Genomic DNA, 27,739 nt, shown 5'->3' on the forward strand with positions numbered 1-27,739 from the left:
CTCACCTTCATGCCGTTCCACACCCATAAGACCTTCGTTAATCTTCGGAACACAAATTAAGATTTTAGTTGATGACTCTGTGAGGCCTTCATAGGGAGCAATGACATTTCCTCTCTCAAGATCTATTAATGTACTAAAAACATATTTAAATCAGTTCATGTAAGTACAGTGGCTCCATATTAATATTATAAAGCGACGAGAATATTTTTGGTGCGCCAAAAATGGCCGATTTCAAAACACTGCTTTAGGAAGCATCGGAGTACAATGAATCAGTGTATCGAATCTGCTGTTCGGAGCACCAAAGTCACGTGATTTCAGCAGTTTGACATGTGATCTGAATCATGATTTGATACACTGATTCATTACACTCCGAAGCTTCATGAAGCAGTGTTTTGAAATCGGCCATCACTATATAAGTCGTTATTTTGTTTTTTTGGCACACCAAAAATATTCTCGTTGCTTTATAATATTAATATTGAACCACTGTACTCACATGAACCATTTTAAATATGTTTTTAGTACATTAATGGATCTTGAGAGAGGAAATATCATTGCCCAGTATGGAGGCCTCACGGAGCCTTCGGATTTCAACTAAAGTATCTTAATTTGTGTTCCAAAGATTAACGAAGGTCTTATGGGTGTGGAACGGCATGAGGGTGGTAATTAATGACAGAATTTTCATTTTTGGGTGAACTAACCCTTTAAATATTACAGAGCTGCAAATCAGAAACTAATATTAACCATAAATGGCAAATATCAGAACACAACAAAATTATTCAGTCAATATTTTTGTACTTTGTGCAAAGAAATGTGTTGCAATAACATAACCAAAAAATATATTGATGAAGCTGTAAGAATACTTATTTTATGATTACAAAGTATTTTAGGAGATGTCATTCCTTTACATATGATGTCATAAACAGAATTATTTTTAAAGTCAGAAAGTATTTTTAAAGCTTTAGAGTTAGCATTTTAGGACTTCCGGTTCCATCGCCCTAAAGTCTATGGGTTTTTTGAATGGGTTTTTGCTAAATCTCCTAAAATAAGGTCTGTGGTTAACAAAGCCTCTAAATATTTTCACGTTTTGATCTATGACATAAAACACATCAGTTATAACCCGCTTGTGATTTTTTAACCTTTATTGTGTCTTAAAAATGGCAGTTGCTAACAAATTGCTAAAAGGGACTCCTTCTTTTGGCGGGGACTTTAGACGTCATCATGACAAACAGGACATTTGGACAGTATTTCTCATGAAAAAGTGGATAAGTATTCATAACAGTACAGATCATAATCAGTGAGCATGTTTTTAAATAAAGTTGTTTTCTAAATAAAGTTTGAGGAACCTTGGTGGTGGTGACGTTGATCATGGTGTGCTGTAGTCCGTTTATAGCCTACTGTTAGCCTTTTATATCTGACCACTTTATTTAGGCTTCAAAATGTATAAATGTTGTTTTAACTTGTAAAGATTATCTTGATAGACAAAACGTGTAAGTGTCATAACCCTTTGTTAAACACAGAGCTTATTTTTTGCGATTTTCCAAAAGTCTATGGGAAAAATGCATAGGCTTTCGATCGAGGGAACCCGTGTGGCGCTAACTTCCGGGTTGGCCAACAAAAACACGTCATCCCTGAGGTACTCTATTGGTGGATTTCATGTGATTGACAGGTTGGCCTCATCATCATAGAAGAGAAGCTGCTGCAATAGGGGAAGTTAAATATATTAAAAAAAATAATGATGTGCATGGATAAATCATATATAATAAATACTGCAATATTCCTTAAAAATAAGAATAGTCAATTATGACTTCATGGTGACTATAAAATGAGGAAATGATGCATGTAATGTTGCTTTGTGCTTTTTCCTCTGTAGGTAATATCAATTCCTTTTTTTGCAAATTACACTATAGGAATGCTGAAATGACCAAACTGATCTTATTTATTTATTGATATGATGATATATTTTTATCCATGCTGTAACAATAGAGAATAGTCTTGAGTGATTTGCACAGATCTCACAGCATCAGTTTCCATCATCTTTCTTGATCTGATAAGTGTCCGGACAATGTTTTTTCATATGAGCCGGCAGATTCCTCGATGTGCTGAAACTCCTCCCACAAAGCGAGCAGTAGTACGGCTTCTCTCCCGTATGAACTCTCTCGTGTTGTTTCAGGTGTCCCGACTGAGTGAAACTCTTGCCGCAGTCGGAGCACTTGTACGGTTTCTCTCCGGTGTGAATCCTCCGGTGTCGCTTCAAGGTGTCGGATGAATGGAAGGCGTTCCCGCACTCGAAGCACATGTGAGGTTTCGCACCGCTGTGTGTTTTCTGATGCTTTTTCAAACAGTCTAGCTGAGAAAAACTCTTTCCACAAAGAGAACACGAGTAAGGCTTCAAATCTGCATGGATTATCATGTGTCTCTTCAGGTGCGATGGCAAAATAAATGTCTTTCCACACTGATCACACTTAAACGATCTGACTCCAGAGTGAGAGCGCAGATGCTTTTTGAGTCCGTCTGCTAACGTGAAACTCTTTCCACACTCAGGGCACGTGAAGGGCTTCTCTCCAGTGTGGATCCGTTCGTGTCTGATGAAGTCTCCTTTACGTGTGAATCTCTTTCCACAGTGAGGGCAGAGGAAAGATGTTTTGGCTCTTGTTCTCTGTTTGGTCTGTGAGCGGCTTGAAGATTTTTCTCCAGTTAAGAAATGATTAGGTAAAACCTCCAATTCAATGACTTCCAACAGATCTGAAATGACATGTTAAAACATATTAAAGAGTCACAATTAAATTAAAAAGGGAAAAATGTGATTTAAAACATTATCCAGACACTTCACAACCAAGATGATGAAAACTGATGCACTGAGATCTGAAAAAAAAAAAAAAGACTTTATTGCACTGAAATCACACAAGATTATATTATATGCATGCCTAAACATAGAGATCAAGCCAATATCTATCTATCTAATAGTAACTTATATTAAGTTAATTCTAGTTCTAGTTATATTTTAAAGGATTAGTTCACTTTCAAATTAAAATTTCCTGATAATTTACTCACCCCAATGTCATCCAAGATGTTAAGGTCAAAATTACAGTTTTAAGCGATCCCAGATGAGAAATAAGGGTCTTATCTAGAGAAACCATCGCTCATTTTCTAAAAAAAATTAATCTCTTCTTCTTCTCTATTTGAATTCCAGCAGTTTAGACTTTGCTAAGCGTATTACTGCCCTCCACAGGTCAAAGTTTGAACTGAATTGTCATTTATACTTGCACAAGCATATTGTATATGACAATTAGTTCAAACTTTGACCTGTGGAGGGCAGTAATACACTTAGCAGTGTCTAAACTGCTGGAATTCAAATAGAGAAGAAGAAGAGAGCTAGTTGAAGATGAGCATTTATGGTTAAAACTTATATAAGTTTTGTATTTTTTTATAAAATGGTTTCTCTAGATAAGACCCTTATTCTTTGTCTGGGAATAAGACAAGGAATAAGCCATTTTTGACCTTCAATCGTTTGGGCTCCAGTGAAGTCCACTATATGGAGAAAAATCCTGGAATGTTTTCATCAAAAATCTTAATTACTTTTCAACTGAAGAAAGAAAGACATGAACATCTTGGATGACATGGGGGTGAGTAAATCATCAGGAAATTTTAATTTGAAAGTGAACTAATCCTCTAATGTTAAATATCAAGCATTATTATTATTTATATGCATTATGTCATATTTATATTTATCTACCACCACCAAATCTGCTGAAATGCATTAAGGTTTGTGACCTGAATGTTCTTCAACAATCATCAGTGAGGAATCAATACAGACACCAACCTGTTTGTTGCTCAGGATCATCTTTCTTCATTCTGCAGGCTTCTGAATCACTCATGCTCTCATTCTCCTCTAGCATGGCATGTAGAAGTCAGTTGTTTCTCCTGGAATAACTGAAGATGGGAACATTCCCCAACATTTTCAACTGTTGTTTACCAGCGTTACTCTTCTTCTTCGTTGTCTTCTGCTGTATTGACGGTGCATTCCGCCATCTAACGGGCTAGAATGTGAAGTGGGCTTTCATTGTAGTGGTAGCCCTCTTTAAATCACTTTTTGAATGTGTATTGATGTTTTGGTAATATTCTAAGCAAAGCAATCATTATAATGAAGCACTTTAAAAAAAATTGCATTTGTTTTTTTTAAACTGTAATGCGCGAGCGTGTGTGTTAAACATTCATTTATATAAAACAATTTTGGCTATGTGAGATCTGATTAAAGAGAATCGGAACTTTAGGGATGTTGGTGCCACTTTCAACCACGAGATGGCAGTAGCGCTACAGCGCACTGTATTTTCACTTTCAACTTCATTCCATTTGACTTAATGACAGCAACATGCTGTCTTGTTAATCACTTTACTTTGGTGAAGCGTCAAAGCAGCTTTGGAAAATTAAAATTAAAACTGGAAACTAAAAAATCACAGAAGAGGTGTAGCTTATATTCAAGTCACTATGTGTATGATTTTTTTTTTTTTTTTAGGATAAACTAAATTAGCTTCACACCACTGACCCATGTATGTTCTTTGTGTAGTTTTGTGCGCCTATAATTTTAACTGATAAAAAAGTTTCTTCTGAATCTATAGGGAAATCTTGTGCGGGAATCTAGCACGTGCTGACTTGTTTGTTTATTCACTTCCTTCTCTGACTCTGTTAATGATTAGCTCACAGTGAAGGGAGGAAGATAATACCTTTTGTACCACTTCCTGCATCCCTCAGGAGAGAGGGAGGAAGTCAATCATTTTTGCTTTTACTGAGAAAGGCATGCAATGGGGTCCAAAAGTCAAGAAAGCTTTTATTCTTCAGTCTTACAATATGTTTGCAACAAATTATATTACTATGCATTTATCCTGTTTTTGCATGTTTTAACGACAGCAGCATTCAAGCCGACTAACACAATGACCTCAATGTATAAAATTATTAAACAGAACATGAGAGAATTTAATAGAACTACAGGACAATAAATAGAATGAAGTGTTTCCTCAAATATTTTTTTCCTAAAGGTCACCAGGAAGTGAAAAGAAAAGAGGAGGGAGAAACTATTACAAGGAACAGGTTTTTTCTGGCAGCAGCACTATTATGAAGGCTGTTATGAAAGATCACATTCATGTTAGTGTTTGGTCAGTTTCCTTGTTCCTTGTTCACTCAAATGTTTATCAGCAGCTGCTGTATTATAAAGCTTATATTTGACTTTGTGATTGTTTGAGAAGGGCTGAACATCCTTCTCATAAACAGGACATTAATCTTCCTCACAAAGAGAATGTTTACGATCCTTTTAGCGAACATGTGGCAACACTTCCTCTCTCTAGCATGACTAGGCACATATATATATATATATGTGCCTAGTCATGCTAGAGATATTATATTTTTCAAATTTAAAATATATTTCATTTAACCCTTTACATGCTAAAATATATTAGTAAATGTACTTCAGGAGACAAGAAAATGCATTTCCAATCTGGGATTTACCCAAAATGTATTCTTTAAAAATATATTTGGGACAATATAAATGTATTTACATATATATATATATATATATATATATATATATATATATATATATATATATATATATATATATATATATATATGAGGAATCTAAAGGCATAACATGAGCAACATTATTCACGTCACGGGAACATCCCAGCTGAAGATAATGAGGAAATTAATTACGCTCCCTTTGCCAAGTGCATTCCAAACTGCTACATACGATCACTTAGGGATGATCACTTCCATTTGGAATTTGCCTCGTGAATTCACGTATATGCGTACCGTTACACCCCTACTTCACAGTACCGTATCTTTGGAGGAAGGATTCTTCAAGTGTCTTGGAGACACGGCCACAGTTCTTCTGGAAGTTTGTCTCTGAATCACAGACAGACTCAGTGATGGTGAGATCAGATCTCGGTGTGAAGCACCGGCTGTTGTCAGACTCCTTGTGCATTCAAAAATCTCACTGGATTATTACAATTAATGGCAAAATGAATGTTTGGAAATGTAAACTGATGTTTCCTACTGACACACTAGAAAAATATATAAATAACGGCTTAAAACCATGTTTGGGGAGGTGAAAATACTGACATGCCTAAGACTTTTGCACAGTAATGTATATATATACATACATACATATATATTAATAAATAAATAATATTAATAATTATATATTTTTATGTCTATATTAGAGATATATTTTTTGACCTATATTTTGACTTTTTTGTATTTTTTTAAATATATGTTTAAAAAATATCTGCTTGTGCTTGTGCTGCATTGTTGCACACAGTTGCTGCCTATTTAGTGTGTTCCACATTGACCACTTAGTTCTCATTGCTTGTGCAGGTAGCTGCATTTGTAGCCATAACAGTACAGAGTCAAAGTGTTTAGGTGGATCATTGTTCAGTTAGTGTCAGTGATCTAATCATGCTTTGTGCCTTTATTCTACATGCTGAAATGCTTCACTTTTTACACTGCATTACTGTAGAAGCCTGTCCTGAAAATAATGCATGGAAAGCACTTCAAGTGTTTCTTTAGCTTGTGTGAAGAAAATTACGAAAAACAATGTTTTTATTGCACGTAATTTCCAATCAAGCTGTCAAATAATGCAAGAAGTGTGAAAATATTATTAAATCATGTATATGGAGTGTATAATCCAAAAATGTTCAATGACTTTCAGAAAAAAGGGCAAAAATGACTCTTTATTTAATGCATGAATGTCCACTGTTGGAAATTGGCAGTGGACTAATTAAACTAGTGCAAACTAGTTTCAGTGTCAAAAGATTTTCTAAAAGCCCACACGGCTAAAGTGTTCATTTTTTAAACAACAATTATAAATGTTTTTTAATTCCCCCTGCAGAACGTGTCTGTGGTTTATCATGTCCAGCAGTGGTTAATAGAGGTCATAATCGAGTGGTTTGGAAAGCACCGTTCAGTCCAGGCTGATCATAAACAGCCCTGAAGTTACATGTGTTGTCCACTGAGCACTTTTAACACACACAAACATGGACATTAGCCAACAAAAGCAGCTGGTTTACAAAAATCTAATGCTTTCAATATGGGGAAATCAGCATCCATCCTGATATAAGAATTCATGGACAACACTGGATTACAAAATGACTGAAATATTATATATTGTAACACAGAATGACAGTATTTATAGACAAAACCAGGCACCTAGAAGGAGGAACGAATTTCAAGTTAAATCTGATTATAGATTACGGTGACACATTGACGGTAGAAACCAAACCAAATCTAAATTAAAGTGTAGATGTGAGGAGATGAGAAAGAAGTAATAGAGTGAAGAAACAGAAATAGCATTCTTATCTGCAAATTTATCATCAACATTGACTCATTTTACATTAAATATGAAAGTGAAAGCATTGAACTTCAACACATCTATGAACTTGATACACAGAGCTCAGTTCATTTGTTATCTGAGCATCTAAACACATTCTCTATGCACATAGTTTGATTATTTACAGGACTAACAGCTACATTTTACAAATTAATTTGCTACCAGAAAGTTTAGCTAGTGATTTCTGGAATTAAATTAAATAAGTGCAGAACCAAACTAAAGACATTGTTTTGGAGACTAATGCAAGATCTGGAGTCACTCCCGAATAAGTACTGTTACTGTACTGTAATAATACTGTTCACACACAATTTAATTTAATATGATTGTCAAACCCAAAACCTTCCATGCAGAAAATCTTATTTCACAGTATGGGTAATTTTATTTCATGATAAATGATATATAGATCACGATAGTTATCTTTGCTTTAAATAAGATTTGCAGGGAATGCAGCATTTGAAGGATGCAGCCTCTGAATTAGGATGCAGTTTATATGTGCAAGTGACGGTTGCATGTAGACGACTTTAATGCTGAAATTTTCATTCAGTTAAGGGAGTTTAAGGGGGTTTATCCATCCAGATCCTTTGCATGTATGTGGTTTTAGGATAGCATAGCTTGAATCAGAAAGAACAACAAAAGAGTTATTTGTTCCTTTTTTGTTGGGCCTGTTTTTTTAAGTCTCATTGAAGTAGGAATCAGGAAATAACAGTGGTTAGGAGCCATGGGGAATCCCTCTATGCCCACACACTTCTGTCTTTCCTAATCTAGTTTGGTTGCATTGCACTGTTGGTTGAGTAGCCTGAAACGAGGACCTATGGGGAAAAGTCAAAAACCCGGAAAGAATCATCAGTATTCATTACAAAGCTCCTTTGTTAACAAAGGCGGTTCACAACTTTAACTAACTAGCAGCAATTTAATATATCGTACGATACTTGCATTGGGCCTCTGCCTTTTTGAAGAGCGTCTGGATACTCTGTTGCCGTAGGATGTCCTGAGAATTCAGTCCAATGGTGCTGAAGGTGCAATCAATGTCTTCTGTGTTGAATGAAGAACCGATCACAAACTTGCATGGTTAGTTTGAATCTTAGTGTGAAAGAGTCCTTTTCTTTCCTAGTTAAGCACTTGGCTGGGGTGTAGGGCAGGCCCACGCCCTCAGGCCTTGGCCTGAAGAGGCTGCCCAGCAGGGGGTCTCTTCAGTCTGTTGAAGAAACGAGAGAGAGGGAGGAGCATTGTGCGCTGGCTTTTAAGATCTGTGAGAAGTCACACCCCTGAGGGTTGACCTAACCAATGAGATAGGTAGGATTTCCGAGCGGCAAAATTCCTCCTGTGGGAGCTTTGATGACTGAGCATGATTAAACTGGGCCGTGTGGATTTGTTTCCCTTTATACTCCAATTAATGCAACAAACACACACTGCATCCAATGAGGAAGTCATTTACATAAAAATATGTTGTGAAATGAGCATTAATTTGATAGGAGACACGGTATACCAAGGGTTATCTAAACTAATAGTTCACTCATAAAATGTGCGTAAAGCAACATGCCTTGCAAGAGCCCCTTTACAAGACAGTTATAATCATACACACATTGTTCTGGGATGCATGTATAGATCAGTTCATCTATAAATGAATGCAGGAGAGTCTGTTTCTACAGGCTTTGTGCCTTCCCTGTAACTTGACTCATGAATAATTTTATGTCTGCATAGTTCAGGGTCATAAAAAAAAACATGGCAACCAGTTCTATTACCTTGGGGGTTGGGCAGACACCTTGGCATGCATTCAGTGAGGGTGTTAAGAATATTTGTTAAATAAAACAAATATTTGGGTCTGATTTATCTCAGTCATTACACCATCTTGGTTGATGATGACCTTTACCATAATCCCATGACTGTTCTTTGTGTTTTTGAGTTCAAGATAACATAACAATTATTATTATCTTGCAATAGACAGAGAATTGCTGCAAAAATAAAAAGAATGTACTTATTTAACACTTGATGCGCCAGACTGACGGCAGAATGTCTGAACTCTATCGCAGCTCTGGACTCTACACCCACCCAGAGGCAACCGATCACAGTTCGTTTTGTTCAGCATCATGCTTGGGGCGTGAAAATGTAAAGTCGATGTCCGACAGACTGGCATGCAATTCATTCGAGAACATCGATGTTGTGTGTCTGAAGTATATTTCACTTTTTACACATACGAAAGGGTCAGTGTACAGTGCACGTGGCTTTCGTCATCAGAAGAGTACACACGTACTGTACGCACACCGCCAGATTTTTGTAACTTGTATGTGCAGATCACACATGCACAAGTAATTTGTTTATCCACAAAGTGGCAACTGTGCCCTGGGTGCATTAATTCACAAGGTACTCAGAGAAAAACTGCATAAACAGAACAGACGGAACGCATGCAAGCTACAGCGACAATGGAGGCCTATATAGACGAGATATTGTGTGAAACGGTTAGAAAGTACCCTCATTTGTACAACTCTAGCATGAAAGAATACAAAGATATTTACATGGGTTGTAACTCGTGGTGAGAGATTGCTCAAAACTGCGCATGCGTCGAACGCCAGTGTACACGTATATATATATGCATATTAGGGGTGTAGCGGTACATGTATTCATCCCAAACTGTACGGTACGGGCGTCACAGTTTGGTACATGCAGTCACATGACAAATACAGTCAGTCACAGGCGATCACACTCCAATCCAGAAGGGGGTGCATGCGGTAATGCAACAATGTTTGCTACCAGTAAAAAGCGCAGAAGAAAAAGAGACGATCGATCGATGTTTACATGTAACCTCTCAACCACTGTTTCAACTGTGTAAAGATATCAATAAAACAGCTTGAAAATAATATCTCACATAGCATTACATCACATTTGTTCAAATAAACCAGTTTAATAAAAAAAGGGGTAACACTTTATTTTAAGGTGTCTTTGATACACTGTAACTATACATTGAAGTACTGAGTAATGTTAAGTAGCTTCATGTACTTACTATAGGGTTAGGATTAGGGTTTGGTTTGATCAAGGGTTAGTTGTTATGCATAATTTATAGTTATTACTATAGTAACTACATGTAACAATGACACTGTAAAATAAAGTGTTACCAGAAAAAAGCTATTTTAAGTTTAATTTTCTTCCCCCTGCTGTACAGAACCGTACCGAACCATGACTTCAATACAAAGGTACGTACCGAACCGTCATGTTTGTGTACCATTACACCCCTATATATATATATATATATATATATATATATATATATATATATATATATATATATATATATATATATATATATATATGCATTACTAGTCTCAGCCTCAGACGTATAGGTGATTTTTGTATTCATTACATTTAATGTTTCTTTTTTTGAATGTCATCTAATGCTGTAATTAAAGCATGTTGCTAAATTGAACTCCAGCATTTGGTTCGTCCTTAGTGTTGTCATAATAGTTAAAAATGGTTAGCGCCCTATACTAGTAGCTGATAAAATGTCCATATCCAGATGACATTCAGGCAATTGTGACTTTTTTTTTTTTTGGCCTCCCTTTGCGGGAAACATGCACTTCCCTTTTTTTTTCCACTGCCAGTTAAAGCAGAGTGCATTTTCTCAGAAACGGAAGTTACTCCTCTTGAGTGTCAAAGCATAGCGAAAGTGAAACAAACAACGCTGTCTGTATGTGAGAAAATGCAACCATCCAACCCCTCAAAATGAGCTGCTTGAATTTGCAAATGCCTCTGAAAGACTATAAAATAACCACAGTTTTCATACTCATTTCTTTCTTTTATCAAAATCATGACATTTTACATCAATACACTAAATGAAAGTATAAAAATATATGTATAAAATATAACTCTCTCTCTCTAAACAAAATACACAGCCTAAGTATAAAAGTGTGACTGTTGTTACAGAACGTTTGAAGTAAGACTAACAGAGAAGTTGTTTTTGCACGATCAGCTTTTGATCTAAAAATCTGTTACATAAAACGGTAGTTATGGTTAGTTTGTAACTATATTTTGTTGAAAGCATACAAATCAGTTCTCCTGTATTCCTGTTACAGTTAAACCACATGTATTACTGCCAGATAAGAAGTATGCAGAAACACACTGGATTTTTTTTTTTTTTTTTACATCTAAATTAACTGGTTTTATTAAATTTATAAATGTCATTTAACAACACTGAATCAACTGAAAACATTAATTTATACCAAAAAAATTAATTCAATTTATACCAAATTTATACCAAAAAAATAAAATCCACTCTTTAAGATAACATTTATAGGTTACCACTTTTAACAGTGTAATGTTTTATTATCATGATCTCATTTCTCCTTTCTGGTACTTGGTCTTTGAAAAATACAACTGAATTCAAGTATTGCGAAATGGTTTGATCTCCAGCCAGAGTCTTTACCAAAAGTCGGAAAAAAAAAATTCCAGAGAAGTGAAAGGCATTATCTGGGACTCAGACACTTGCACAATGCTGTAATTGTCTATACAAGAATGAAATGTCTCCGATTTCATCATGATCCAGACTCTTCCGGTCTCTGAATGAGTTGCAATACTGTCCTGATGGTTTTCTCCAAGGCTGGACATTGTCCTGGATGTGACGTAACTAACACCCTGCACGTTTGCCGCTCTGTTAGAAACCCCTCGAGAGTTTCATCCAAGACCTTATTTCCCTCTTGATAGCCGTCCAGGATGAGCAAACAATCCGTCGGCCCCAGAAGCATCTCTTTGAGGTCAGACACGTCTAATGGTTTTTCATAATTAAAGCTGGACTTTACCACCTGGAAAAAGTCTCCTTCCGCTCTGCTGCAGTCCACCAACACGACCAGATGGAGTCGGTGAATGTTGAAGGCATCTGCCGTGATTCTCCGAGCCCAGCAGGATGACAGGATTTGGGCCACGGTGGTTTTCCCGCTGCCTGGTTCTCCAAGCAGAAGGATAGTTTGCTTCTTATCAGGCAGGATGGAGCTGATGTTTAGCGATTGGCCTTCTCTGGAAGTGAGAGGGAGTGGATTAGCATGGAAATCTGAGAAATATGTGTTTGTTGTGGTAATCTCTCAAGCAACCAGTGCTGTTTTTCAGCAGTTTACTGGAAAACAATTACACCTTCCCCTCTCTGTTATATATATATATTTTTAATTCCTCAACCCTCGCCAACCATTGCACAGAATTACATCCATGCATGACCATTTTTACAATATATCATAATATAAAAATCTCAGAATGTTTCATAATCAATCATAATTTTCATATTTTTTCATTATAAGGGGTGTGACGAGACAAGACGAGACACGAAATTGAGTTCATGAGAACGAGACAAGATTTTTACAAAATATTTTTAAGAAATCCACAATTACATGACTAGAAAAAATGTCTGCAAGTGCATTTTGGAATGTTTAAACTAATCATCTTGTAATGAATGTCATTTCAGTTCTACTTTCTGAGTATGAATTACCATATGCAGTAAAAGACAACAATACTCAAGCACTGTAAAAGGTTTTGCCACTAACTCAACTGACTGGCTTCTCTCCTGTATGATTTCACATGAGGTTCATCAGACCTTACTGTACATGATTTATGAGCTTCTACAACTTTTGACCTCCAAACTGAACTCCTTTCCACAAATTGATCATAGAAATAAAAATGAATAACAGTTTTCTCTTAGTCATATTAAGTGCAAACAATAAGTGCAACCATAGTCAAAGTATTCTCTCAATATTCAAAGTGCAAATAGAGACCACATTTTCCTTCAAGCATGATACAGAGCTAGAGATGATTACAGCTACACAGCCCCGCCTAAAATAGCTTTCATATTGTGAGATATTTGCATGCATCAGGGAGCAGCTTTGCATGGTACTGAAATCGTGCTTGAATGCATGCTCATGTTTTACTTTCACTTTTGATTTTGCAATCATGCACACCCTATGAATAGGGAACGGATTCTGTTAGGAGGGACATTTGTCAGACATTTAGGCTCTGTTGTGCAACAAATCCTCCACCATGGTCTTGTCAGTCATCTTGTCATGTGATCAGTGAACTCTGATTCCTGCTGCACTACATACGAACCTGCAGCTCATGTTGGATGAGCTGGATGGGCTTTAAGCAACCGTTATCCAACTGAATTAAAAGGTTTGTATTTCTATAAAAAGCAAAACAGCGGTGGCGTAATGTAAACGTAGCGGTGTCATATTCTATCCTAAATTTACCCTCATTCTCTATCATGGCAATATCACAAGACAGCTTTTTGCCACATTTTAATCTCTAAAGATCTCGTCACACCCCTAATATACATATAGGTTACAGGAAAATTCCATTTCTCATAAGTTGCTCTCTCAGAATTCTCAGGTAAATTTCATTTGTAGGAACAGCGTAATAAAAAGGTTACTATTTAGTTACATATCAACTTTCCATAGGAGCTCAGGTCATTTGATATGTGAGATGTTGCTGAGATCTCTGAAACTCTAGAGGAGACACATTAGAGACTTTTCTCAGGAGAAACATCTGTGAAGTGGGAGGCTCTTGCAAAAGTCTTTTGCTGTGCTAGCAAGTTCATAAATCTGTGTGTGTGTGTACGTGTGTGTGTGTGTGTGTGTGTGTGTGTACACTGTCCTTAAGAACACTAATTTGTCTGTTTTTCTAAAGAAGATTCCTGTCATGTTGTGAAAGACATTCAGCAGAAACACGTGAGTAACTCTTTGCATGTTTAAGTGTGTGTCAGATTCTTAAATCCCTCATATCAACCACTTACTTGCTGTGAAGTGCATATGACTCAAGTTTCCTTTTCACCTCCACATCTGTGTCAAGCTGTAAATACTGTTGTGTTAGTACGTCCCTCAGAGATGGAGGTTTTTCTGCAAGTTCTGCACAAATCAAAGACAAAGGGTGTCACAAGAGCAGCACAATAGGGGATATTTTCCATTTGACTAATGCTCACATCAGCTGAATTCATAACAGGCTTCAGTGACTCAGTCACATGAAGCCTCCAGATGTGCTTCAGAATGTGATATAGACATTTTTTGTGCTATTTACAGCATGAAATGATACAAATGATAGACAGTGCCCTGCCGCAGTCGGGGGTAAAAGGTTCAAGGGAAATAGTCATATTTCCTGTTTCTACTGAACTGAACATGCATTAGCAGTCAAACCATTTTACTCCTAGTCATCAGATTAATTTTCATAAAGAGCATGATTTACCTTCTGAGGTTATGTCACATGTTTGTGGCCTGTTCTCGTTCACTGTCAGTAAAGCTGTGAATAAAAGAGGCATTAATGCAAATGAGAAATACTGTTCAATAAAAAGAAACAGAGTTTATTGTGTTAAGGTACAATGAAAAAACACGTCTTAAAGGAATTCTGCAGGTTTAAAACGCACAAAAAAATATATTTTATATACATGCTAAATATAAATATACATGTTGCTATATGCAGATTAAGGAAATGTATTTTTCAAATTGAAAATATATTAAGTTTAATCCCTAGTCCCTAGTACTACACTACTACCTTCAATACATTCTTCTCCCCACAAGAACTCTGGTCAAGCTTACTTATTTTATGTATTAGAGAAATCGAATATATTGGCGAGCCAACCAAACGACTGCTCAGCCAAATACAGCAAAATCAATAATCAACAATATGTTTTAAATCATGTTAATATTATCATGTCAATATTATATTTATATATTTTAAATTTTACTTTAAAATTAAAACGATATATATATATATATATATATATATATATATATATATATATATATATATATATATATATATATACACACAGTCCAAAAGTTTGGAACCACTAAGATTTTTATGTTTTTAAAAGAAGTTTCGTCTGCTCACCAAGGCTACATTTATTTAATTAAAAATACAGTAAAAAACAGTAATATTGTGAAATATTATTACAATTTAAAATAACTGTGTACTATTTAAATATATTTGACAAAGTAATTTATTCCTGTGATGCAAAGCTGAATTTTCAGCATCGTTACTCCAGTCCTCAGTGTCACATGATCCTTCAGAAATCATTCTAATATGCTGATTTGCTGCTCAAGAAACATTTATGATTATTTTCAATGTTGAAAACAGTTGTGTACTTTTTTTTTCAGGATTCCTTGATGAATAGAAAGTTCAAAAGAACAGCATTTATCTGAAATACAAAGCTTCTGTAGCATTATACACTACCGTTCAAAAGTTTGGGGTCAGTAAGAATTTTTATTTTTATTTTTTTGAAAAGAAATTAAAGAAATGAATACTTTTATTCAGCAAGGATGCATTAAATCAATCAAAAGTGGCAGTAAAGACATTTATAATGTTACAAAAGATTAGATTTTAGATAAACACTGTTCTTTTGAACTTTCTATTCATCAAATAATCCTGAAAAAAATATCGTACACAAATATTTTGTACAATTGTACACATTAAATGTTTCTTGAGCAGCAGATAAGCATATTAGAATGATTTCTGAAGGATCATGTGACACTGAAGACTGGAGTAACGATGCTGAAAATTCAGCTTTGATCACAGGAATAAATTACTTTGTCAAATATATTCAAATAGAAAACAGTTATTTTAAATTGTAATAATATTTCACAATATTACTGTTTTTACTGTATTTTTAATTAAATAAATGTAGCCTTGGTGAGCAGACGAAACTTCTTTTAAAAACATTAAAAATCTTAGTGGTTCCAAACTTTTGGACTGTAATATATCATAACAAGCTCAAATACTTACAGTACTGGAAATTATGTAAATGTGAAAAACTTACAATCAGAGTTCGCAGAAGGCAAGTTCGGGAACAGGAAAGCGCATTTAGATGATTCATTTCGTCTACTTTTCTGACCTGGGAAACAGAGGTCACGTAGACAAGTTTTATTATTATTAATTGGAATTCATGCATGGCTGCACATTAAAAGAGGATATGAAACAGCATTTTTTACATAGTAATGATTTTGTATCTTCTGTTCTGGTCATCAAATGTTGACAGACACACTAAAAGCCTTCTTCTGTTCAGCATTCAGCTTATAGTCATTAAATGGACGAATGTTTTTCCCCTTGTCAGGCTTATTTCATTGTTTTCATATTTCAATATGTTTACATATTCTTAAAAGATAGTTGCCAAAGAAACTCGGCACGTGAGTGACTAATGCGGGATTTACATAACTAGGTTGTTTTTCCTGCAGATACTGAAGATTAGCAACCTGGGGACTCTTTGTTTATGTGTCACATGTTGCTGACTGACAAAACTGAAAAAGGTGAAACAGTAGGCATTGCACAATAACTGGTCCAAAAATAGTTCTTTGTTACATTGATGTCTCATGACCACAGCAAAAAAGTGAATGGTGTCCAAGAATTGCGCATACATGAATACTATATACTGCAGAAATAGTAACAGTAATATATTAGTATGGTTTATGAATATAACCATAATATTACAATTACAATATTGGCAATGCTATGGTAGGATTGGTAAGTAATGGATTAGGTTATTTTAGGGTAATTTACTGGGTCATTCCTGTTTCTACAAGTTTTAGTTTCATATGTCAAAAAGTTTAGACAAAATGTAATTTAAAATGAAAACTAAAAGTGTTTTATGAATTTTCAAGGTTGATCTTATTCAAAAGCATAGCATGTGAGTTTTTCACCTGTGTCAGCTGACAAAACCTGAGTTTCTATTTCCTCTAGATAGGAAATTCCTGTTTAAGTTGTGTAATATCACATGATGTTGACTCGCATGATTATTTTCTTAAACAATAAATCAATCAAGCAAATCTACACTGGCTACACCTAAAACTTCATCATTTCTGATCGAGATGTCAGCGTGTATCACAGCATGACACATTTTAATGGACCGTGACGAACAGTTAACCTGTGACAGAATCATCCGTTTTGACAGATTAGTATGGTATTCGCAAGGTACTCCAAATAATACCATGGTCCAAAAATCCTGGTATTACTATGGTATATGTCAAAAACTAGCTATATAATGGTATTTTTTTAATATATGTAAATGAATGTGCAAAGTTAGCAAAGTACCATTTTTTCTCCTCCGCAGAAAGACGTAGATGAAGGCAATGGCTAAAAGCACGATGACCACAGCTACAATCCACACGTACTGAGCAGAACAGTCATGAAGGATTTCATCTGTGAAAACAAGAAGAAAAAAAATTATATATATGTATTATATATACATACCATTATTGTTGTTGTTAATATTTTGAATTAAATTTTTTATATTTTCTTTATTTATATATATTTTTATATTTTATTTATCATATTCTATATTACTAATTTTGTTGTTTTTGTTGCATTTGTGTCATTTTTATTAGTTTTTTTTTTTAAATACATCTATGTAGTTTTTTTAGTTTATTTAATTTTAGTTCTATCATGACAACTCTCGGAAGATTGTTAGCATGATAATGGATATGACAATGTTAATGTATTTGTTCTTGGTGGAATAGATCAGCTACGCTGCTGCTGCTGCAGAGCAAGTACAGGAACTTTTTACTGCCAATACATACGCCAATACGCTGCTGCAAGTAGGACATACTGCTGCTGCACAAATAGCATATATCAATAACCCATAGCAGATTTATACAGGTGGAGCTGGGGAAGGTGGAGTGCTTTAGAGGAACTCTGAAGCGCACTGCAAACAGCTATAGCGAATGTAACCAGCCATTTAAATTTGTGAGCAACAAGCTCATTGGCTGCAGATGTGACATGGACCAATCAGCTTGTGCCACTAGTTAACGCTGTAATTATCCTCAGCTTGCGTATCAGCTTGCGCCATCTAGAGTTTCATGACAGAACTACGTATTTATTATAATTATTAATGTTGCCTTGGAAACTAGCTGAAATAAAATGTTTAAGTTTTTTATATTTTATTTTATTTCAGTTAATGTTTATTTCAAGTAATGAAAATGTATTTTTATAGTTTTAGCTTTAGTTAATGATAACCCTGTTTCGAATATCATAATATGATCATAATATGATATCATCCAATCAGATTCTAGAGCTATGTATCTCACAATAAACACAAATTAAATTAAAGCTATGCGCAGTACTACTCTATCGACACTGATACTGAATGTGATCGTGCAGTGAATACAATAAATGTGACATATTATGTAATTCTGTTACATAACAGAAGATATTACCTTTCAGACTTGGTAAGATGAACACTTGCTTTAGGGTGAAACATATCCTAACCATATTTACATCACAACGAGACTAGTGTCTGTTGGAAAAATGCGGTACCAAAAGCACTCCTCCATATTTATCAGAAACAGATCTGTTTTTTGTGTGCGTGTATATCTTGAACTTTTTACATCGTCTGCCCCCTCATCTCAGAAATACATCAAAGAAAATCTGCCTCACACAAGCCATAAACGATGGAAAACACAGGCAACTTTCAAATTCGTAGGTTGATACTGATACTGAGATAAACTGATAGACTTTGTTTCCTGAAACTCCTTCGAAGTGCTACACCTCTTCGCTTATCTAATATATTGATGATGTTAATGTTTATTGCAATTTGTTTTATTATTTTCATTTTAAAAACATTACAATATGCAGATCTTTCTCAGAAGCGCTCATGATATCAAGCTTTTAAGTAAGTGTTCAATTTCAGAGGCAGTGCAAGATTTAAACACACTTTTGGCTCCCACTGACTGACACACCACAAAAACTTTTTGTATTTTTGTCATGTTTTCCATTACAAATATTTAAATCAAGATACATTTACTAGAGAAGCAAAAAGACTTAAGAAATTAAGTCTTGTTTTCTGAAAAATAGAGCAATATTATGTGAGTTTATGCTAAAAACAAAGCAAATATCTGACAATGGGGTCATAAAAATAAACTTAATTAAAAGGGAAAACTAGATTATTTTTCAGACACACATAAACACACTTAAATCAAAAAATTTCCAAAAACAAGACTTGATATCTTAAGTCATTTTGCTTCTCATAAATGTCATCTGTCACTTAAAAGGATGGATTCTCATTGGTTGACAATGTTTATATGGTTCATCAGCTGGAAAAAATAATTGTGAAAGTGATTGCAACAATATAGTTCCTCTGCGCTGTTATCAATGTAGTTGAGGTGTGGACATTTAGAACAATTTTTAAATCTTGCACTGCCTCTGAAACTGAATACTTTCCTACTACAAAATCAAAAATCAGTACAGCAAAAGAGTACTATGTCAGAATTCATAGTATTCGCACAACAAAGTATTCATAGACCTACAACTTCCGGCGAGATTCGATGGACACTTTACTATCCCGTGAGGCCACAGGAGAAGATTTATGAATGGCAGTGAAGTAACGCAACTGACACTGGTAGGTCATGTGACAGTAACAACATGACGGATGTAGTCTGTTCAAATTACATTCATTCTATATACATACTTTTTTAACACAAAGTAAATTCAATTAAATTTGCAAAGTAAATTCAAATTCAAATGTAGTACCTACTCAGAGAGTATGCGATATCTTTATCATTATAGTTATCGTCCCTAGTATGAGCGGGCCTTAATAGTAGTTAACAAACCTGGGATGCTGAAGGTGGCCTTCTGCTTGATTCCAACCTTTGTGAGAAAAGAACAGGTGTAGTTGTTCACAAGATCTCGTTTCACCGTCAGACTGCTGATGACTTTGATGAGATCTTCATCTGTATTGTGCGCAGAGCTGTTGGATTTCTCTGTGAGGTTCACGTTTTGACCGTTGCTCCAGATAACCTGAGGTGACGGGAATCCCTGAGACTCACAGGAGAGCTCCACTTCATCCTGACCCGTTTTCCTGATGCTTTTCTTTATTGGAGTATAAGGAGCTGGAAACCATAAACATAATATATACTAAAGTTACGCAAGGTGCAAGTTAAAGAGAAACATATGAAGGAGTGTTCAGGATTGTTATGTATAACAGAGTGGACAAGTTTGGAATACCATTCCACCTTACTAGGACTTTTTTATGGTATATGTTGTGCATACAGTATGAGAATTCACTGTATGCATTGAACTCAACCCGGAACTCTACCTGGACAAACTCTACATTTTCCAAAATGTGCAGTATTCACCGATCAGGCATAACATTATGACCACCTTCCTAATATTGTGTTGCTCCCACTTTTGCTGCCAAATCAGCCCTGACCCATTGAGGCATGAACTCTTCTAGACCCCTGAAGGTGTGCTGTGGTATCTGACACCAAGATGTTATCAGCAGATCCTTTGTGTCAGGAGCATTATCCTGCTGAAAGAGGACACAGCCACCAGGGAATACCGTTTCCATGAAAGGCTGTACATGGCCTCAACAATGCTTAGGTAGGTGGTACGTGTCAAAGTAACATCCACATGGATGGCAGGACCCAAGGTTTCCCAGTAGAACATTGCCCAAAGCATCACACTGCCTCCGCTGGCTCGCCTTCTTCCCATAGTGCATCCTGGTGCCGTGTGTTCCCCAGGTAAGTGATGCACATGCACCCGGCCATCCACATGATTCATTAGACCAGGCCACCTTCTTCCATTGCTCCGTGGTCCAGTTCTGATGCTCACATCTCCACTGTTGGCGCTTTTGGCGGTGGACAGGGGTCAGCATGGGCGCCCTGACTGGTCTGCAGCTATGCAGCTCCATACACAACAAACTGTGATGCACTGTGTATTCTGACACCTTTCTATCAGAACCAGCATTAACTTCTTGAGCAATTTGAGCTACAGTAGCTCGTCTGCTGGATTGGACCACACGGGCCAGCCTTCAGTGAGCCTCGGCCGCCCATGACCCTGTCGCCAGTTCACCACTGTTCCTTCCTTGGAGCACTTTTGATAGATACTGACCACTGCAGACCGGGAACACCCCACAAGAGCTGCAGTTTTGGAGATGCTCTGACCCAGTCGTCTAGCCATCACAGTTTGGTCCTTGTCAAACTCTCGCTCAAATCCTTACGCTTGCCCATTTTTCCTGCTTCTAACACATCAACTTGGAGGACAAAATGTTCACTTGCTGCCTAATATATCCCACCAATAACAGGTGCCGTGATGAAGAGATGATCAGTGTTAATCACTTCACCTGTCAGTGCTCATAATGTTATGCCTGATCGGTGTATATATATATAAATTAATGCACATAATGCACTGCAGTATATAGTACATGAACAGAAAACAGTGCCATTTAATATAATATATAAATAAAAATAACAATAATAGTAATTTAGTATTCAATACCACACATAGCTAGTTTGTCATCAGTAGAAAGAGTACTATTAAGGGTCCCATAATGCATTACAGAAGTTAATTAAACTGCAAACCAATCAACTGACACCTTAAAAATGTTGGCAGCTTTCAATGTTACTTTTATGAAGTTGTTTGTCAAGCTTGTGTGTTTTGTGAGGCAAAAGCACCTGTAACGTTGAGCGTGACTTGCTTGTAGTCTCCCTCGTCTCCCTCTCTCACGATACACCGGTACGTTCCCGAATCTTTTATCCGGAGATTTTTCAAGTGTAATACCGCTTTGTTTTCATTCAGTTGTTGTTGGATGAGCTGCGCCCGTTTTATGAACAGGGCACTGGTGTAATTGTGGTTTTCTTTGCCTTTCTCGAGCCGATACACGTCCACGTCCGGCTTCGGATTGACGCGGCTCCATATGACGGTGAGGTCTGAAGGTCTTTTAACCGTGGAGAACACGCACACTAGTTTCACGTCGCTGTGTAGCTCTGCCTCGTAAGCGCTCTTCTGTACATTCACTGTAAACAGGGCTGGAGGAAGACAGGATGAAAATCACAGATACATGAGACATTTTTTTTAAGGGGAACTATAAAGCCCTTTTTCCAAAGTCTTAATAGAGTGTTTAACTCTGACGCATTTTTGTAGGCCAAAACCCAGAAGCGATTTAGCATTTTAGCACTTCCGGTTCCATTGTCCCAGGTTTTTTGAATGGGTTTTTGGCTAAATGCCTGAAATAATGTCTGTGGTAAACACAAGCTCAAGATACTTTCACATTTTATTCTACAGCTTTTGTGAGGGAACCAGCGTGATGCTAACTGCCGATTGGCCTACGAATTGACGTTATAGTTCCACCACTCTATTTTGTTTTTGGGCTCTAAAAGAACAGGTTTTCAAGCTTGAATGTTCAAAAATCACATTATTTTTCTCATATTCTCCATTGTTGCAGCACCTCTCTTCCCAGTCTGCCAGTAACGCTCTGTTTAGTTCCTGTCTCTACACAGCAAAATTTCCAGAGTTAAATCAACTCTAATCAGATTACATATGGTCCCTCTCTAGTGTTAAAATAACACTAAAGCAGAGTTAAAGTTAATGAGATAATTAAGCAATTAATTAAGTGATGATTGTGCATTATTGATGAACACCTGCTGTTAACAAGCAGAATTCACTGAAGAGAAACACAAGAACTGACTTCAGTCACAGCCTTATTAATTGCTTAATTATCTCATTAACTTTAACTCTGCGTCAGTGTTACTTTAACACTATTTAGAGAGGGACCATATGTACTCTAAGCAGAGTTGATTTAACTCTGGGGATTTTACTCTGTATGAAGCCCCTCCTTCTGAAAAGCACAATGTGCTCTGATTGGTCAGCTGGATCAGTGTGTTGTGATTGGTCAACCGCTTCGAGCATGTTTGGGAAATGTCCCGCCTCTTACCATAACCGTAAGATTCGACACACTACTATCTAACTCAACCAAGCCCCACCCCTTTATTCTGTATATGTGTTAGGCGGGAATTATTTAAATGAGGAACATAGTGACATGTTTGTTCCTGGAAAAACACAATGAAGGCATTTCAGGGAGTTCAGAAACAGTGTGCACTGAAATAGAGAATAACTGCCTTTCCCTCTCTTCTCCCTTTGGAGAATAACTCCCTTTCAGACTTTTTTCATGCTCAAACAGTAACACTCTAAAGAAAGTGGAAAAAGCATAACAGGACCAGCCTTTAAAGCATGAGATATATGAGACAACGTCATCAGTGTTCAGAACTGGAAGTGAAATGATCAAAGGTAAATTTTCTTGCTCAAATGTTGCACTTTCATAGACGCACTGGAGTTCTCAGTTGCATTTTATGTATTAACTTTGCTTGAAATGAGTTACCGGTCATCATCATTAGTTAGACTATAATGTAGCTAAAATAAACGTGAATAGATGCTATGTTTAAGTTCACTATTCTGGCAAATCTGAGCACACTTTGAGACTCTTCTGAATCTCTAAAGCTTTTAATTTGAAACTTTAATTTGCTCCATTAATGTTTAAGAGAAACCACAGAGACATTTTTTATTAGCAGTTTTAAGATTATTCTTTTATCATTTAAAACAGAAAACAGACAGATATGTGTAATGTATATCAGTCATACCTGAAACTGGGATGGCAGGCCATAGCACAGCCTGAAATATGAAAACCAGCATTCCCCTCATTGACCCCTGCAGGTAAAGACAACACATCAGGCTGATATCACACACACAATCTTCTTGATCTGAAGCCCAGACTGAGCTGGTTGTGAGGTGTTTGGTGTCTATGTATGAGCAGGTCGGCTGATATTCTGATCACTGATGTCATGAGCCACAATGAATCAGCAGCGAATCACTTCTTGATTTACAAACACCACTCACTGCACCAACGAAGTCTGCATTAATAACAGTTACAAAGCAGTTTTTTTTTTTGTTGTTGCTCAAATGTCATGTGACCTAACATGAGTCAAATCTGGGGCATCGGTGTGTGACCAGTGACCAGATGATTCTGCACATTAGCCGATTCGGTGGGACAAAACCTAAAGAGCCCCAGGTAGATTATCTCACACAGACAGAGAAATACAGTGACTGTTCTTCCTCAAAAAGGTCCATGTCTTTCTAAATTAAGGCCATAGTTTCACTCATATTTTCCCACTGACAATAACCAGTTATTTCCATAACACACACACACACACACACACATTATATAATATATATATATAAAATTGAGTTACTTGTCATTTCTTTGTAATTATTTGTGAAATTCACTAGTAATTTCGGAGCGAAAATTGTTTCTTCCTACGCCGATTTTTTTTTTTTATTAACTCCCATTAGATGACCTGACAAGTGACTTGAGTCAACTGTATTCTACGTTTTTGAGTAGTATGCAAAAAGTACCTTCCGGACAGTAAGTGTAGATCAGAAATAGACACTTTTTCTCAACATTCAAACAGTCATAATGGGACTGAGAGGATTGATGATATTATCAAGCACTTCACTCTGCTGCTGGTGATCATTCGCTGTTGATTGTGAACATTAATAGGAAACTAGTGACTTTTAAGTTGGATTCCCCCGGTTAATATAGTTCACCTCACAGGAAAAAACTTGTGAGATAGTGAGAAAAGAAAAAAACACCCACATGCTTACATAAAGTCACTCATAAAAAATAGGGAGAGTGAGTAACCTGTGGGCAACCCGGGGTTAGGTGGGTGGCAATACTTACTCTAGTAAGTCCCCTTTTTCATTTTTTTTTTAGATTCAACCAACAACCTTTGGGATACCAACCCACAACTAAACCACAAATATTTTCTATCCAGTTATGAACACACAAATGGGTTTTCTAAAGATTATCCACTTTAGCATGAATGAGGAAATTCATAGTTGTATAGAAAAAAGGGTAACACTTCATAATAAGATTCATTAATGTATTAACTAACATGAACTAACCATGAGCAATTCATTTGTTACTGTATTTACTAATCTTCATTAATGTTAGTTAATGAAAATACAGTTGTTCATTGTTCATGTTAGTTCACAGCGCATTAACTAATGTTAACAAAGATTTTAATAATTTATTAGTAAATGTTGAAATTAACATTAACAAATGCTGTTTAAGTGCAGTTCATTATTAGTTCATGTTAACTAATGTAGTTAACTAATGTTAACTAATGAACCTTATTGTAAAGTGTTACAAAAAAAAAAAAAAAAAAAAAGCTTAGACCTTAAGTGTAAACTAAGATCAGTCTTTAGGATACTCTGTATGTCTGTATATCTGAACAGTCTTACATTTAGAGTATGTTTAACATCTGCGCAGTGAAATCTGAATAGAATATGTCACTGTCTCTTACAAAAACTCTACATATTTCTGTGGAACTCCAAGGAACTGCAAAGTGTCAAAAAACATAGTTTTACTAACACTTTAAGAACTATTCTGACTAATTAGCAGTTAGCCAAGGGGTTAATTAGTTTTACTTTGCAGATTCAAATTATACTTTTTATGTAACTGACTTTAAAAAGTAAAAAATGTAAAAATGTAAAAAAAAAAAAAAAAAAAAAAAAACTTGTAAGATTAGTCCAAGCATTTATGCTCTTGAATGTAACTCAGTGGATTTAGCTTTCTGAGCCTCTATATCCAGCATAACTAGAGAAAATTATATTCACTATAGAAATTTTCATAACTTTTTACTACCATGATATTTTACTCTATCAGAGCCCAATTTCTTTGTGCACAAAACTGCCTCATATTGCAGAAATACAGGATGCAGCAAAACCACAGGATGTTAAATTGTGTTAGAACACACTGTAAAAAATAGCTTAAAAATCTATGACTTTAAAATGACAAATTAAAACAATATTAAAAAAAGTAAATTAAAATCAATAACTATGCTTTCATTTCATGTGCTCTATACCTATTAGTAGCTAGAGATCGGATTGTACACGAAATTGCTTGCTTACTTACTTAATCATGAAGCTCATGAGCTGCAGATGACTGTGACATGTGGCTCTGTGTTTTGTTTATGTAGGATTGTGGAGAAGGAACAGCTGTAAAATGCTTTTCAAGCGCGTGTTCGGTTCCTCCTACCTGTTGATTGGTTGTGCGCGTCACGTGAAGCGGCGCTTTTCAAGAAAATCGAATCTCGCGGAAAAATCCTAAATAATTCAACCCAGCTTCACTTCATCTATACGGATACCGGGAACGCAATGACAGGACCATTAAATCACCACAGAATCCAGTAAACCATTACTGGAATGAACATGTAAATTCACTCACATCATATCGATAGATAGATAGATTCTTACATACTTTGTTGAAAGAAAATTCTCAGCTCGTCTGTTTCTCCTAAACACTTAGTCTTTTTTCCCAGGTTTAGTCCTTTGGGTGTTTCATAAGTTGTCCATCAGTTTCATTTTGGCCAACATGCAGAGACTTGGAAGGAATTTAGTATCATTTTACAATAATCCTCCTCAGATTAAAAAAAAAAAAAAAAAAAAAAAAAAAACAGGAAAAGGAAAAGGAAAATTATCCACCACAGATACTGCCCTTGAATAGAAATGAAGGTCTGCCATCATTTACCGACATCTCGCATGACTCTTCCTTCCTTCCTTTCTTGTAATGAAAGTATATGAGGACTGAGTGTGTGAAGCTTCAAAATGCTTTAAAAAAGACTTTATAAATAAGGTCCCATTTGTTAACTTTAGTTAACTACATTAGTTAACATTAACTAACAATGGATAGCACTATTTAATGAACCTGAGCTAATATGAACTAACAATGAACAGTTTTTATATTATATAATGTAACATTAACAAAGAATGTATTGCTCATTGTTAGTGTTAGTTAAAGCAAGAGGGTGTGTAAAATGACAGGATTTTAATATTCGGTTGAATTATTAATTTACAGTTCAATAAGAAAGATTTATTTCTCTGTAATAGGTTCTTACATTACTGTAATACTACTTATGTTTTTGATTTGGATAAAGCATCTTGTGCCAGTAAAGAATATCAGGGGATTTTATTTATATAATGCTTGAGGTGAAAACATAAACCGTCTCATTTCAATAGCATTAGCGGCGTTCATGTAATCACAGGGCATTCTGGATCTTGTGTAGCTGGAAAATTTTGGGTTTGATCATCTTCCTGCCAGTATAGCAGATCAATTGAATTGCATCATCTTGGTATGAATTTGATTGTCTGGGTTTCCCATTTCAATCCAGGGGATTCGTTCAGATCAGTTTTACACGTATGATGGAATTTCCTCTACACCTGCCACACCTCACTAATCTGAGAAATGAATTAATTATATTTTGAACGTGTTTTTCCTTTTCCTGCACGGAAAGACACCTGATATGTTGATTGTCATGTCTTGTGTTTTTTCAGGCTAGACCCGTTTGGTGGGCATATAATTTTACTTGCCTGTAGATTACTGCGAGGCATGGGGAAAAACCTTGGGATTTTAACACATGACAAAACACAACACATACATGTATTGAGGTTCAGAAGTCGACACTGAATTTAAACTAATGACGTAGAATTGTGCTAAGCCCCACCCACGTGGTTTGATTGACAATCTGGTTTTGGCATAGACCCTGACCTCGGTGATCTGTCAACCATCCTCCATTGTTTCAACGA

At 36.0% G+C, this 27,739-nt stretch overlaps 2 protein-coding genes across 4 annotated transcripts; both read right to left on the reverse strand.

Annotated features, from left to right (window-relative positions):
- Positions 1-1,910: 1,910 nt before the first annotated feature.
- Positions 1,911-3,542, reverse strand: LOC125252463 (protein krueppel-like). Its single transcript, XM_048165792.1, has 2 exons — positions 3,499-3,542; positions 1,911-2,742 (listed from the first exon to the last, which is right to left on the reverse strand). Exon 2 carries the CDS (start codon positions 2,408-2,410, stop codon positions 2,021-2,023), a length of 390 nt encoding a protein of 129 aa, XP_048021749.1. The 5' UTR covers positions 2,411-2,742; positions 3,499-3,542; the 3' UTR covers positions 1,911-2,020.
- An 8,118-nt stretch (positions 3,543-11,660) lies between these two features.
- On the reverse strand, positions 11,661-26,557 carry si:ch211-241b2.5. 3 transcript variants are annotated; one of them, XM_048165789.1, is made up of 9 exons: positions 26,415-26,557; positions 23,737-23,803; positions 21,775-22,128; positions 19,933-20,211; positions 17,420-17,527; positions 16,152-16,226; positions 14,582-14,635; positions 14,136-14,247; positions 11,661-12,379 (listed from the first exon to the last, which is right to left on the reverse strand). In XM_048165789.1, the coding sequence occupies exons 2-9, from the start codon at positions 23,795-23,797 to the stop codon at positions 11,902-11,904; spliced, it is 1,521 nt and encodes a 506-aa protein (XP_048021746.1). In that variant the 5' UTR covers positions 23,798-23,803; positions 26,415-26,557; the 3' UTR covers positions 11,661-11,901. The 3 variants fall into 3 exon arrangements, with proteins under 3 accessions (XP_048021746.1, XP_048021744.1, XP_048021743.1); XM_048165787.1 differs by lacking the exon at positions 26,415-26,557 and adding an exon at positions 26,070-26,281; XM_048165786.1 differs by lacking the exon at positions 26,415-26,557 and having other exon boundaries at positions 23,737-24,009.
- Between the last annotated feature and the right edge of the window lie 1,182 nt (positions 26,558-27,739).

Source organism: Megalobrama amblycephala, linkage group LG18 (genome assembly GCF_018812025.1).
Source record: "Megalobrama amblycephala isolate DHTTF-2021 linkage group LG18, ASM1881202v1, whole genome shotgun sequence".
In the NCBI taxonomy this organism is placed as follows: domain Eukaryota; kingdom Metazoa; phylum Chordata; class Actinopteri; order Cypriniformes; family Xenocyprididae; genus Megalobrama; species Megalobrama amblycephala.